Genomic DNA, 12,454 nt, shown 5'->3' on the forward strand with positions numbered 1-12,454 from the left:
GGGTGACGTGTGTGCCCAGTAGATCAGACGATCACGGATAAGCGCAGGCACGTACTGCAGCCCAGCTGGACACTGCGGTGGAGATGGATCTGTGCGTAATGCCTGCGCTATATCTGCGTCCATCGCCCATACTACCGGCGCCACAATGCAGGAGTCTGGCAGTATGGGGGTATTGTCTCTGGGCCTCTCCTCTGTATCATACAGCTGGGAAAGTGTGTCTGCCTTCACGTTCTTCGTACCCGGAATGTATGACAGTGTGAAATCAAACCGGGTGAAGAATGGGGCCCACCTGGCCTGGCGAGGGTTCAGCCTCCTCGCTGCCCGAATGTACTCCAGTTTATGGTGGTCCGTCCAGACGAGGAATGGATGTTTCGCCCCCTCGAGCCAATGTCTCCACACTGTCAGGGCTCGGACCACAGCCAACAGCTCCCGATCACCAACGCCGTAGTTCTGCTCAGCCGGGCTGAGCTTCTTTGAGAAGAACGCACAGGGGCGGAGCTTGGGTGGCGTGCCCGAGCGTTGAGACAGGACTGCTCCCATCCCAACCTCGGACGCATCCACCTCCACTACGAACGGTAGTGATGGATCGGGGTGGGCCAGTACCGGGGCCGAGGTGAACAGTTCCCTCAGGTTACTGAAGGCCCTGTCAGCCTCAGCAGACCAGCGGAGCCGGGACAGACCACCTTTCAACAGAGACGTAATGGGAGCTGCGACCTTGCCAAAGCCCCGGATAAACCTCTGATTAATTGTTGGCGAAGCCAAGGAAGCGCTGCACCTCCTTTACCGTGGTTGGAGTCTGCCAATTACGCACAGCTGCAATGCGGTCGCCCTCCATCTCCACACCTGTGGTAGAAATGTGGTATCCGAAGAAGGAGACGGACTGCTGGAAAAACATACACTTTTCTGCCTTAGCATAAAGGTCATTTTCCAACAGTCGGGCCAGTACTTTGCAAACCAGGGACACATGCTCGGCGCGCGTAGCGGAATACACCAAGATGACGTCGATGTAGACCACTACACCGCGACAAAGCATGTCCCAAAACACCTCATTCACAAAGGACTGGAAGACTGAGGGAGCATTCATCAAATCATAGGGCATCACCAGGTATTCATAATGCCCCGTGGTTGTGCTGAATGCGGTCTTCCACTCATCTCCCTCTCGGATATGCACCAGGTTGTACGCACTCCTGAGATCTAATTTAGTGAAGAAGCGCGCTCCATGCAATGACTCAACCACTGCCGGAATGAGGGGGAGAGGATAACTAAATCTAATCATCTCCTTGTTCAGTGGTCAATAATCAATGCAAGGGCGCAGACCGCCGTCTTTCTTCTTCACAAAAAAGAAACTCGAGGAGGCGGGTGAAGTGGAGGGACGTATGTACCCCTGGCGCAGGGACTCGGTGACGTAGGGATACACATGACTCCTGGGAGGTACAGCGTCTACCCGAAGGTTTATTGCGCAATCCCCCGCCCAATAAGGTGGTACAGTGGGAAAAAAAAGTATTTAGTCAGCCACCAATTGTGCAAGTTCTCCCACTTAAAAAAGATGATAGAGGCCTGTAATTTTTATCATAGGTACACGTCAACTATGACAGACAAATTGAGAAAAAAAAATCCAGAAAATCACATTTTACGATTTTTAATGAATTTATTTGCAAATTATGGTGGAAAATAAGTATTTGGTCACCTACAAACAAGCAAGATTTCTGGCTCTCACAGACCTGTAACTTCTTCTTTAAGAGGCTCCTCTGTCCTCCACTCGTTACCTGTATTAATGGCACCTGTTTGAACTTGTTATCAGTATAAAAGACACCTGTCCACAACCTCAAACAGTCACACTCCAAACTCCACTATGGCCAAGACCAAAGAGCTGTCAAAGGACACCAGAAACAAAATTGTAGACCTGCACCAGGCTGGGAAGACTGAATCTGCAATAGGTAAGCAGCTTCGTTTGAAGAAATCAATTGTGGGAGCAATTATTAGGAAATGGAAGACATACAAGACCACTGATAATCTCCCTCGATCTGGGGCTCCACGCAGATCTCACCCCGTGGGGTCAAAATGATCACAAGAACGGTGAGCAAAAATCCCAGAACCACACGGGGGGACCTAGTGAATGACCTGCAGAGAGCTGGGACCAAAGTAACAAAGCCTACCATCAGTAACACACTACGCCGCCAGGGACTCAAATCCTGCAGTGCCAGACGTGTCCCCCCTGCTTAAGCCAGTGCATGTCCAGGCCCGTCTGAAGTTTGCTAGAGTGCATTTGGATGATCCAGAAGAGGATTGGGAGAATGTCATATGGTCAGATGAAACCAAAATAGAACTTTTTGGTAAAAACTCAACTCGTCGTGTTTGGAGGACAAAGAATGCTGAGTTGCATCCAAAGAACACCATACCTACTGTGAAGCATGGGGTGGAAACATCATGCTTTGGGGCTGTTTTTCTGCAAAGGCACCAGGACGACTGATCCATGTAAAGGAAAGAATGAATGGGGCCATATATCGTGAGATTTTGAGTGAAAACCTCCTTCCATCAGCAAGGGCATTGTAGATGAAACGTGGCTGGGTCTTTCAGCATGACAATGATCCCAAACACACCGCCCGGGCAACGAAGGAGTGGCTTCGTAAGAAGCATTTCAAGGTCCTGGAGTGGCCTAGCCAGTCTCCAGATCTCAACCCCATAGAAAATCTTTGGAGGCAGTTGAAAGTCCGTGTTGCCCAGCGACAGCCCCAAAACATCACTGCTCTAGAGGAGATCTGCATGGAGGAATGGGCCAAAATACCAGCAACAGTGTGTGAAAACCTAGTGAAGACTTACAGAAAACGTTTGACCTGTGTCATTGCCAACAAATGGTATATAACAAAGTATTGAGAAACTTTTGTTATTGACCAAATACTTATTTTCCACCATAATTTGCAAATAAATTCATTAAAAATCCTACAATGTGATTTTCTGGATTTTTTTTCCTCAATTTGTCTGTCATAGTTGACGTGTACCTATGATGAAAATTACAGGCCTCTCTCATCTTTTTAAGTGGGAGAACATGCACAATTGGTGGCTGACTAAATACTTTTTTTCCCCACTGTAATTTAGTTGCTTTATTTTTAGAGAAGACTTGTGCCAGATCATGGTATTCGGGGGGAATGCGCACGGTGGAGGCACCGTCTGGACTTTCCACCGTGGTTGCACCAACGGAAACACCCATACGCCTACCCTGACACTCTCGTGACCACCCCGTGAGAACCCTCTGCGGCCTTGAAAAAGTGGGGTTGTGGAGTGCTAGCCATGGAATACCTAACACTACAGGGAAAGCAGGAGACGCAATGATGGAAAAAGTGACCCGCTCACAATACGTCTCCTGTGTGATCATGGTGACTGGTACCGTGACTTCCTTTATCAACCCGGACCCTAATGGTCGACTATCAAGTGCTCTGATGGGGCGTGGAATGGATAGGGGAACTAATGAAATGTCCTGGCGGCGTGCGAATGTTTTGTCCATAAAGTTCCCAGCTGCGCCTGAATCGACTAGCACCTTACACTGGGGAACTCTCATGTGATCAGGGAAGTATATGGGTATAGTACAGTGCTCAGCAGAGGGCTCTGAACAAGAGTGGGTGCTCAATACCTGGGGTGACGCGAGAGCCGGCCGCCTCCTGACCCAAAAGAGCACTGACGACAACGTGTGGTGGAATGTCCCTTCGTGCCATCCGAGTGGCACTGGCGCTGTCGTCCTCCTCTCTCTCGGTGCGCGGTACCACCCAGCTCCATGAGCTCTGGATCCGCATCGGTCGGAGCGGGAATGGGCAGACCTCCTCTAGGACGTCCTCTGGTTGCCAGCAGTTTATCCAGACAAATGGCCATGTCCACCAGTTCGGTAAAAGACAAACTGGTGTCACTGCAGGCTAGCTCCCGTCGGACGTCCTCCCGTAGATGGCACCGGAACTGGGGATCCAAATACATTACATTTACATTTTAGTCATTTAGCAGACGCTCTTATCCAGAGCGACTTACAGTTAGTGCATACATTATTTTTTTTCATACCCCCTGTGGGAATCAAACCCACAACCCTGGCGTTGCAAACGCCATGCTCTATCAACTGAGCTACATCCCTGCCGGCCATTCCCTCCCCTACCCTGGACGACGCTGGGCCAATTGCGCGCCGCCCCATGGGTCTCCCGGTCGCGGCCGGCTACGACAGAGCCTGGATTTGAACCAGGATCTCTAGTGGCACAGCTGCCTTAGACCACTGCGCCACTCGGGAGACTATAAACAAACAAACAAACAAACACAGGAATCCGGCAGCTCTCTGCATTCCTTCCTGCTATGCTGAGTGTGTGAGACAATGTGATGTAGTAAAGCACTCTGTACCCCCAGGTTGGCCTTGTCGGTTTCGGTTGCCCCTTTCCCTGGTCAGTGGGGAATGTATGACGTCCTAACCCAAAACTAAGAACCCTGCTTACCCACCCTCTCAACCTCTCCCACCCTGTCCCTGTCAGTCTGTCTGTCTGTCTGTATGCACTGCCAGGGCCTGCAGCAGCGCCATGTTTACGCCAACCTTGTCTGTCTTTGTCCGTCTGTCTGTCCATCCCACAATGCCTGCCTGCTTCCAAGAGGAATAAACATTATCATATGGAAACTAAAGGAAAAACCTTACCTTGTCCCCTGGAGCGAGCTTCCTCTCCTTTATTGAGGACCTTTTAGTGTAAACACCGGTGTGAATGTTCCCCTGGCAAGGACATTTACAAGGTGGAGTCGCACTTGCAAACACAAGGGACACATTGATAATCCTGCTGGTCCAACAATGCTTGGAGAGGTTGAAGGACCCTGGTGAATGAATGCAATCAGCTTCTTTCCGATGTGTTCTGTTTTAACCCACCTTATCATTTCCCCTCATACAATTTCAGTTCACACATACACTGTGCAAGTCTCATTATGACATCAGATGAAAATATCAAGCATGGAGAAGGAAGGAAACCACACAGAGATGTTGACACAAGTTTGCTCCACAGCAGCAGTGTAATAGGACCTTATTTGAATATGTGGAAAGCTGACAGCTGGCAATGAATTCAAAAGACAAGTGGCTCAGGCTTGACCATACTAATACTTGACCTCTCTCTCTCATAGGTGCATGCCTACATCATCAGCTACCTGAAGAAAGAGATGCCGTCGTTGTTTGGGAAGGAAAAGAAGAAGGAGGAACTGATCATGCGACTTCCTGAGATCTACACCATACTGCAGAGAGAGCACCACATATCCGCTGGAGACTTCCCCAATGTCGTCAAGATGCAGGTCTGCTGGGTTACTATGGCTCCTGAGAATAATACATGTGGCTGCATCCCAAATGGCATCTTATTCCCTATATAGTGCACTACTTTTGACCAGCGCTACATGTGTCCTAGTCAAAGTAGTGCACTATATAGGGAATAGCGTGCCATTTGGGATGCATCATAGGTTTTCATCTAGGTACAACTCAATGGCTCATCTCGAAATGCAGAGTATTGTAAAATATTTACCCTTAACTAAAATGATTATCTTGAACACCTCAAGTGAGTTGTGATACAAGTAAAGGGGCAGATCATCAACAATTAATAAAAACGTAGTCATTGGTCATAGTTTACTGCCGGACATTTCCATCCAGTTGAAAGCGAGAGACGGCCACACCTCCCCAGCTGTGTGAACGCAGCTGTTTTCTGTCAGCTACACAGAAAAGAGAGAGCTAGGCCTTAGAGGTAGACTTAGCCTGGCTTTTTATTCGGAAGGGAATAGCTCAACTCGTTGAACCTAGAGAATCATCACAACATTTGGAAGTGAGAGCAGTGCAGCTGGTTATGAGACATTGTCTAGAGAGAATGCTCCACTATTGAACATTGAGCATGTTATAGTATGTAAGGCTCCCCGAGGAGCAGTGTTATTCTCAGTCCTGTTATTGTGTGTTGAGGAGAAGGGACCACCCGCCATAGTCTCAAATTCCTCTGCATTTTAGTCATGGGAGTTTTACTTAACAAAATGTTCTACACAGCACCTCAGAGACCTGAGGCCTTTAGCCATTTATGTATTGTCAATCAGAAACAGTCAAACAATGAAATGTAACCGTAACATACCCTTTGGTCATCTCACCCTAATCTTAGCCCTGATATGACTTTAGGGTCCATTAGATACCATAATAATAGAGGCTACAGCCATATCAGGGCTAGCCTAATCCCTGCTTTACACGTGACCTAGTAGTTACTTCATAGGCTGCGTTTACACAGGCAGCCAAATTCACCATCATTTTCCACTAATTGTCTTTTGACCGATCAGATCTTTTGCCCATAATTGGGCATAAGATCAGAATTGGGCTGCCTGTGTAAACAGCCAAATACGACAATGGACAGTTCATGACCACCCAGGTCACTCTGGGTCAATATACAGTGGGGAGAACAAGTATTTGATACACTGCCGATTTGGCAGGTTTTCCTACTTACAAAGCATGTAGAGGTCTGTCATTTTTATCATAGGTACACTTCAACTGTGAGAGACGGAATCTAAAACAAAAATCCAGAAAATCACATTGTATGATTTGTAAGTAATTAATTTGCGTTTTATTGCATGACATAAGTATTTGATACATCAGAAACGCAGAACTTAATATTTGGTACAGAAACCTTTGTTTGCAATTACAGAGATCATATGTTTCCTGTAGGTCTTGACCAGGTTTGCACACACTGCAGCAGGGATTTTGGCCCACTCCTCCATACAGACCTTCTCCAGATCCTTCAGGTTTCGGGGCTGTCCCTGGGCAATACAGACTTTCAGCTCCCTCCAAAGATTTTCTATTGGGTTCAGGTCTGGAGACTGGCTAGGCCACTCCAGGACCTTGAGATGCTTCTTACGGAGCCACTCCTTAGTTGCCCTGGCTGTGTGTTTCGGGTCGTTGTCATGCTGGTAGACCCAGCCATGACCCATCTTCAATGCTCTTACTGAGGGAAGGATGTTGTTGGCCAAGATCTCGCGATACATGGCCCCATCCATCCTCCCCTCAATACGGTGCAGTCGTCCTGTCCCCTTTGCAGAAAAGCATCCCCAAAGAATGATGTTTCCACCTCCATGCTTCACGGCTGGGATGGTGTTCTTGGGGTTGTACTCATTCTTCTTCCTCCAAACACGGCGAGTGGTTTAGACCAAAAAGCTCTATTTTTGTCTCATCAGACCACGACCTTCTCCCATTCCTCCTCTGGATCATCCAGATGGTCATTGGCAAACTTCAGACGGGCCTGGACATGCGCTGGCTTGAGCAGGGGGACCTTGCGTGCGCTGCAGGATTTTAATCCATGACGGCGTAGTGTGTTACTAATGGTTTTCTTTGAGGCTGTGGTCCCAGCTCTCTTCAGGTCATTGACCAGGTCCTGCCGTGTAGTTCTGGGCTGATCCCTCACCTTCCTCATGATCATTGATGCCCCACGAGGTGAGATCTTGCATGGAGCCCCAGACCGAGGGTGATTGACCTTCATCTTGAACTTCTTCCATTTTCTAATAATTGTGCCAACAGTTGTTGCCTTCTCACCAAGCTGCTTGCCTATTGTCCTGTAGCCCATCCCAGCCTTGTGCAGGTCTACAATTTTATCCCTGATGTCCTTGCACAGCTCTCTGGTCTTGGCCATTGTGGAGAGGTTGGAGTCCGTTTGATTGAGTGTGTGGACAGGTGTCTTTTATACAGGTAACAAGTTCAAACAGGTGCAGTTAATATAGGTAATGAGTTGAGAACATGAGGGCTTCTTAAAGAAAAACTAACAGGTCTGTGAGAGCCGGAATTCTTACTGGTTGGTAGGTGATCAAATACTTATGTCATGCAATAAAATGCAAATTCATTACTTAAAAATCTTACAATGTGATTTTCTGGATTTTTGTTTTAGATTCCGTCTCTCACAGTTAAAGTGTACCTATGATACAAATTACAGACCTCTACATGCTTAGTAAGTAGGAATACCTGCAAAAATCGGCAGTGTATCAAATACTTGTTCTCCCCACTGTATCTATTGCCAAGAGTCTTTGTATGGTTTGAGATCCTACCTGCACCCTACTTATTGGTTGTATGTAGGAAGCCGTTGTTGTCTTACTGTAATGTGTGCTTTTGTGCAGCAGGACTTGATTACAAATAACATTGATCTCTGAACTTTCTTTCTGTCTTTGTTTTTACAGGAGCAGCTCCAGCACTATGACTTCAGCAAGTTCCCCTCCCTGAAGATGAAGCTGATCGAGTCTGTGGACAAGATGCTGGCCAACAAGATCTCTGGCCTGATGACAATGATCCGCGACGAGGAGAGCAAGGCGCCACCAGCCATGGTGAGCGGCGGGGCCTTTGAGGGCTCCCAAGACGGGCCCTTCGGCCAGGGCTACGGAGAGGGCATCAGCGCCGGGTCTGACTGTGAGGACTGGATCGTGAGCCGTGACAAGCACAAGTACGACGAGATCTTCTACTCCATGAATCCCATCAACGGGAAAATCAGTGGAGTCAATGCCAAGAAGGAGATGATGAACTCCCGTCTGCCAAACACAGTCCTGGGGAAGATCTGGAAGCTAGTGGACTGTGATAAAGACGGCATGCTGGATGACGAGGAGTTTGCCCTGGCACAGCACCTGATCAAGGTGAAGCTGGAGGGGTACGAGCTGCCCACTGAGCTACCTCAGCACCTGGTGCCTCCCACTCACAGGAACAACGAGGTCGCTGACATCCTCTACAACCACGACGCGGACTAAGGACGAGCCAAAGAAACACCAATGGAGGACACTCCAACTCCATTGTGTTCCAATGTCCAAACTCATGCACTAAGTAGTATGATGTGATGTTTTGGCCATGCATACTAAGTAGTGTGCTAGTGTGGATATTGGGAAATAGGCAATGATCCAGTCTTAACAGGAAACAAAGCGGGGACAAATCTGACTCAAAAACAACCAGTGACCTTACTAAAGTTATTTTTTGACCCAAAGCTTTTATTTTCATCAATGAAGAATTTATTCAAAAGATTGACACTGCACTTGAGTTAACATTAGTGAAGGTTAGTTGTATACGTATCCAGGAACAGTGGTTACCATGCTGCCACAATGTAATATTTTAAAACATTTGTCTTAAATATGTTTAGTCTGTGGTCAAAATATAGAGGAAGAAACTATGTGGAATTGTGTTCCTGAACAAATACATCCTGGGAAGCTGTCTGGGTGGGATACAGAGGAAGTTTTCACATGGAGAGGTTGATGTGATAGACTGGACAAAGGTTAGAGTGCATCTCCTCTTGTTTTAAGTGGCTTGGCCATTTTACCTACCGGAAAGAGATTTCTATTTTCAGAGAGCACAGTCTGGTTTTGCAAAAAGACTGCCATTGCTTCAGTGCTTGATTTTCCAACACAAAAAACAGTTTGTGTAACAAAATACATTTTGTCCCATGTTTGTGTGCTTATGACAGGAGTGGATTCCTTGAGGACACATCATTGATACTCACAACAAGCTTATGATTGTGCCTTTGTAGAAGTTCTTGTCTGTATCGTTAAGTAAAAAATGGCGCACTGTGTCTTCTTACCTGGCCAGCTTGTAGACTGCATATAGAGAAACTCAAACATTTTAAATGTAATAAAATAAAAAGTTAAAATTTCATTTTGGGAATTTGTTTTTGTAACATTGTTATTTGAATAGTTTAAGTGATATGTGTGTTCATCTCTTCAGCCTTAAAGCGATAGTCTGACATTTAGGCAATTAAGCCCTTTTTTTTCTACTTACCCAGATGAACTTATGGATAAACATTTTATGTCTCTGTGTGCAGTTTGAAGGTAGTTTCTGGAGCCATTGCTAACTAGTGTTAGTGCTATGACTGGAAGTCTACAGGAACAGCTAGCATGCTAGCTATCTTTAACTTCCTCTGGGTAAGTAGAAAAAAGTGCTTAATTGAAAAGATGTCGAACTGTCCCTTTAAGAGTTCTATGCAAATCCTGTTTTATTTCACTTTATCCAGATATTTATGATCATGGGTTAGAGAGATTTCCGTATTATTCAGCCACTATCCTGTGTATTCATTGTACACCACCCAAACTGTCCTGACGCAGGATTTATGTTTTCAGAACATAGTTTGCAGAGCGGCGCAAAATAGTAAACCTAAGATCCCCATACAACCCTGTCACTCTTGGGGGATGTGCTTGAGTGTAAATTCCTGCCTGTCAACATTCAATCTACAGTGAAAATAACCAAACAATTGATATTGCATAATTTCCTCTCTTGGGAGGTGGAGGCTCTTTTTGCTTGTTGTAATATGTGTTGCTCATTCTAGTGATTTACTAATTCTAATGATTTATTTTTGGTGGCTAGCTGGAAAGGGTTGTGAGTTATGAATATACAGGGAACTGTATATCATATGGGTATCTGTCAGACCACGCGTGATGCACTGAAACCCATCTGAAACATTTTGATTTCTTCTTTGTCAAGATAATCCATCCACCTGACAGGTGTGGCATATCAAGAAGCTGATTAAACAGCATGATCATTACACAGGTGCACCTTGTGCTGGGGACAGTAAAAAAGACACTCTAAAATGTGCAGTTTTGTCACTCAACACTGCCACAGATGTCCCAAGTTTTGAGAGAGCGTGCAATTGGCATGCTGACTGCAGGAATGTCCACCAGAGCTGTTGCCAGCGAATTGAATGTTCATTTTTTCTACCATAAGCCGCCTCTAATGTTGTTTTCGAGAATTTGGCAGTACGTCCAACTGGCCTCACAACGGCAGACCACGTGTATGGCGTCGTCTTGGCGAGCGGTTTGCTGTCGTCAACATTGTGAACAAAGTGCCCCATGGTGGCGGTGGGGTTATGGTATGGGCAGGCGTAAGCTACGGACAACTAACAGAATTGCATTTTTATCGATGGAAATGTTAATGCACGAGATCCTGTGGTCCTCTGTAGCTCAGCTGGTAGAGCACGGCGCTTGTAACGCCAAGGTAGTGGGTTCGATCCCCGGGACCACCCATACACAAAAATGTATGCACGCATGACTGTAAGTCGCTTTGGATAAAAGCGTCTGCTAAATGGCATATTATATTATATTATATTATTATATCCTGATGCCCATTGTCGTGCCATTTATCCGCCGCCATCACCTCATGTTTCAGCATGATAATGCATGGCCCCATGTCACAAGGATCTGTACACAATTCCTGGAAGCTGAGAATGTCCCAGATCTTCCATGGCCTGCATACTCACCAGACATGGCACCACCCATTGAGCATGTTTGGGATGCTCTGGATCAACGTGTACGACAGCGTGTTCCAGTTCCCGCCAATATCCAGCAACTTCGCACAGCCATTGAAAAGGAGTGGGACAACATTCCACAGGCCACAATCAACAGCCTGAAACTCTATGCGAAGGAGATGCCGCGCTGCATGAGGCAAATGGTGGTCACACAATATACTGACAGGTTTTCTGATCCACGTCTGATCCACGTCCCTACCTTTTTTTTTTTTTTTTTTAAGGTATCCCAGTCGTGAAATCCATAGATTAAGGCCTAATGAATTTATTTCAATTGACTGATTTCCTTTCATGAACTCTAACTCAGTAAAATTGTTCAAATTGTTGCATGTTGCAATTATATTTTTGTTCAGTATATAGCCTTCCTGTATTTTGTTTCAATCAAAGCACATTCTGCCTAGTGGTACGTGTTGAGTTTTGGCTGCATGAGTTTTTTGGGTGGAATTTTCAGCTAACCAATCCTAAAATCTCATGGAATGAGGGGGTGTTTTTGGTGTAACAGTAATACTATGCTATTATATTTGGTTATGTAAAATGCTAGTTATTCATTATTTGATCTTCCAAGACATTGATTCAGATTTGATCTATCTTTAACCAGCAATTGAAGTGCACCTAGCCTAGGCTACTCTTGCCTCGTGCAAAATGTGGTAATCCAGAAATGAGAGAGCCCATGTGTGGCTGTTTTTTTTAAAATCTGGGAATATTTGGCCAAGGAAACATTTCTGGTTGGTCTCAGGGAATGTAAAACTGTTAGGAAGGGAGACTTCTAAAACGGGGTTTGAGTGAAGTTGGAGCAAATATGTGGAATGAGCATCTAATGAGCATGGAGAGCCTCACAAATTTGACAAAATGACCTTATATTGTATCTTTCAGTCTAATACGGCTATTTACTTTTGTAGGTCTTCATCAGAAGCACACTTTTTGTATGTAGTTAGGCCTAACTGTCCTCTCCAAGTTCAGCTGGAATTTAGCCCGAAAGGATTTGAAAAATATGATTGGTTGACGATAGGCCTATGACATTGGCCTGCATCTCATCTTCCACTGCGCAGAATATCAGATCTCAACAACGATTGGAGAACTGTTTAACATCACCAGTAGGCTTATCTACCACATCTGTATTATATATATATATATATATATATATATATTTATTTTTTTTTCATAAATGCAACGTGACTGCAAGA

The 12,454-nt window shown here is 45.8% G+C and overlaps 1 protein-coding gene across 3 annotated transcripts in view; it reads left to right on the forward strand.

Moving 5' to 3' along the window:
* The window catches only part of LOC121539498 (EH domain-containing protein 4), a 43,217-nt gene extending 33,586 nt beyond the window's left edge, over positions 1–9,631 (forward strand). For all 3 annotated transcript variants that reach the window (XM_041848043.2, XM_041848045.1, XM_041848044.2), the window contains exons 5-6: positions 5,128–5,292; positions 8,182–9,631. In XM_041848043.2, the coding sequence (XP_041703977.1) occupies positions 5,128–5,292; positions 8,182–8,739 (723 nt within the window). In that variant the 3' untranslated portion in view covers positions 8,740–9,631. The remainder of the gene's footprint in view (positions 1–5,127; positions 5,293–8,181) is intronic.
* Positions 9,632–12,454: the final 2,823 nt, after the last annotated feature.

This window comes from Coregonus clupeaformis, chromosome 25, assembly GCF_020615455.1.
Source record: "Coregonus clupeaformis isolate EN_2021a chromosome 25, ASM2061545v1, whole genome shotgun sequence".
Lineage (NCBI taxonomy): Eukaryota > Metazoa > Chordata > Actinopteri > Salmoniformes > Salmonidae > Coregonus > Coregonus clupeaformis.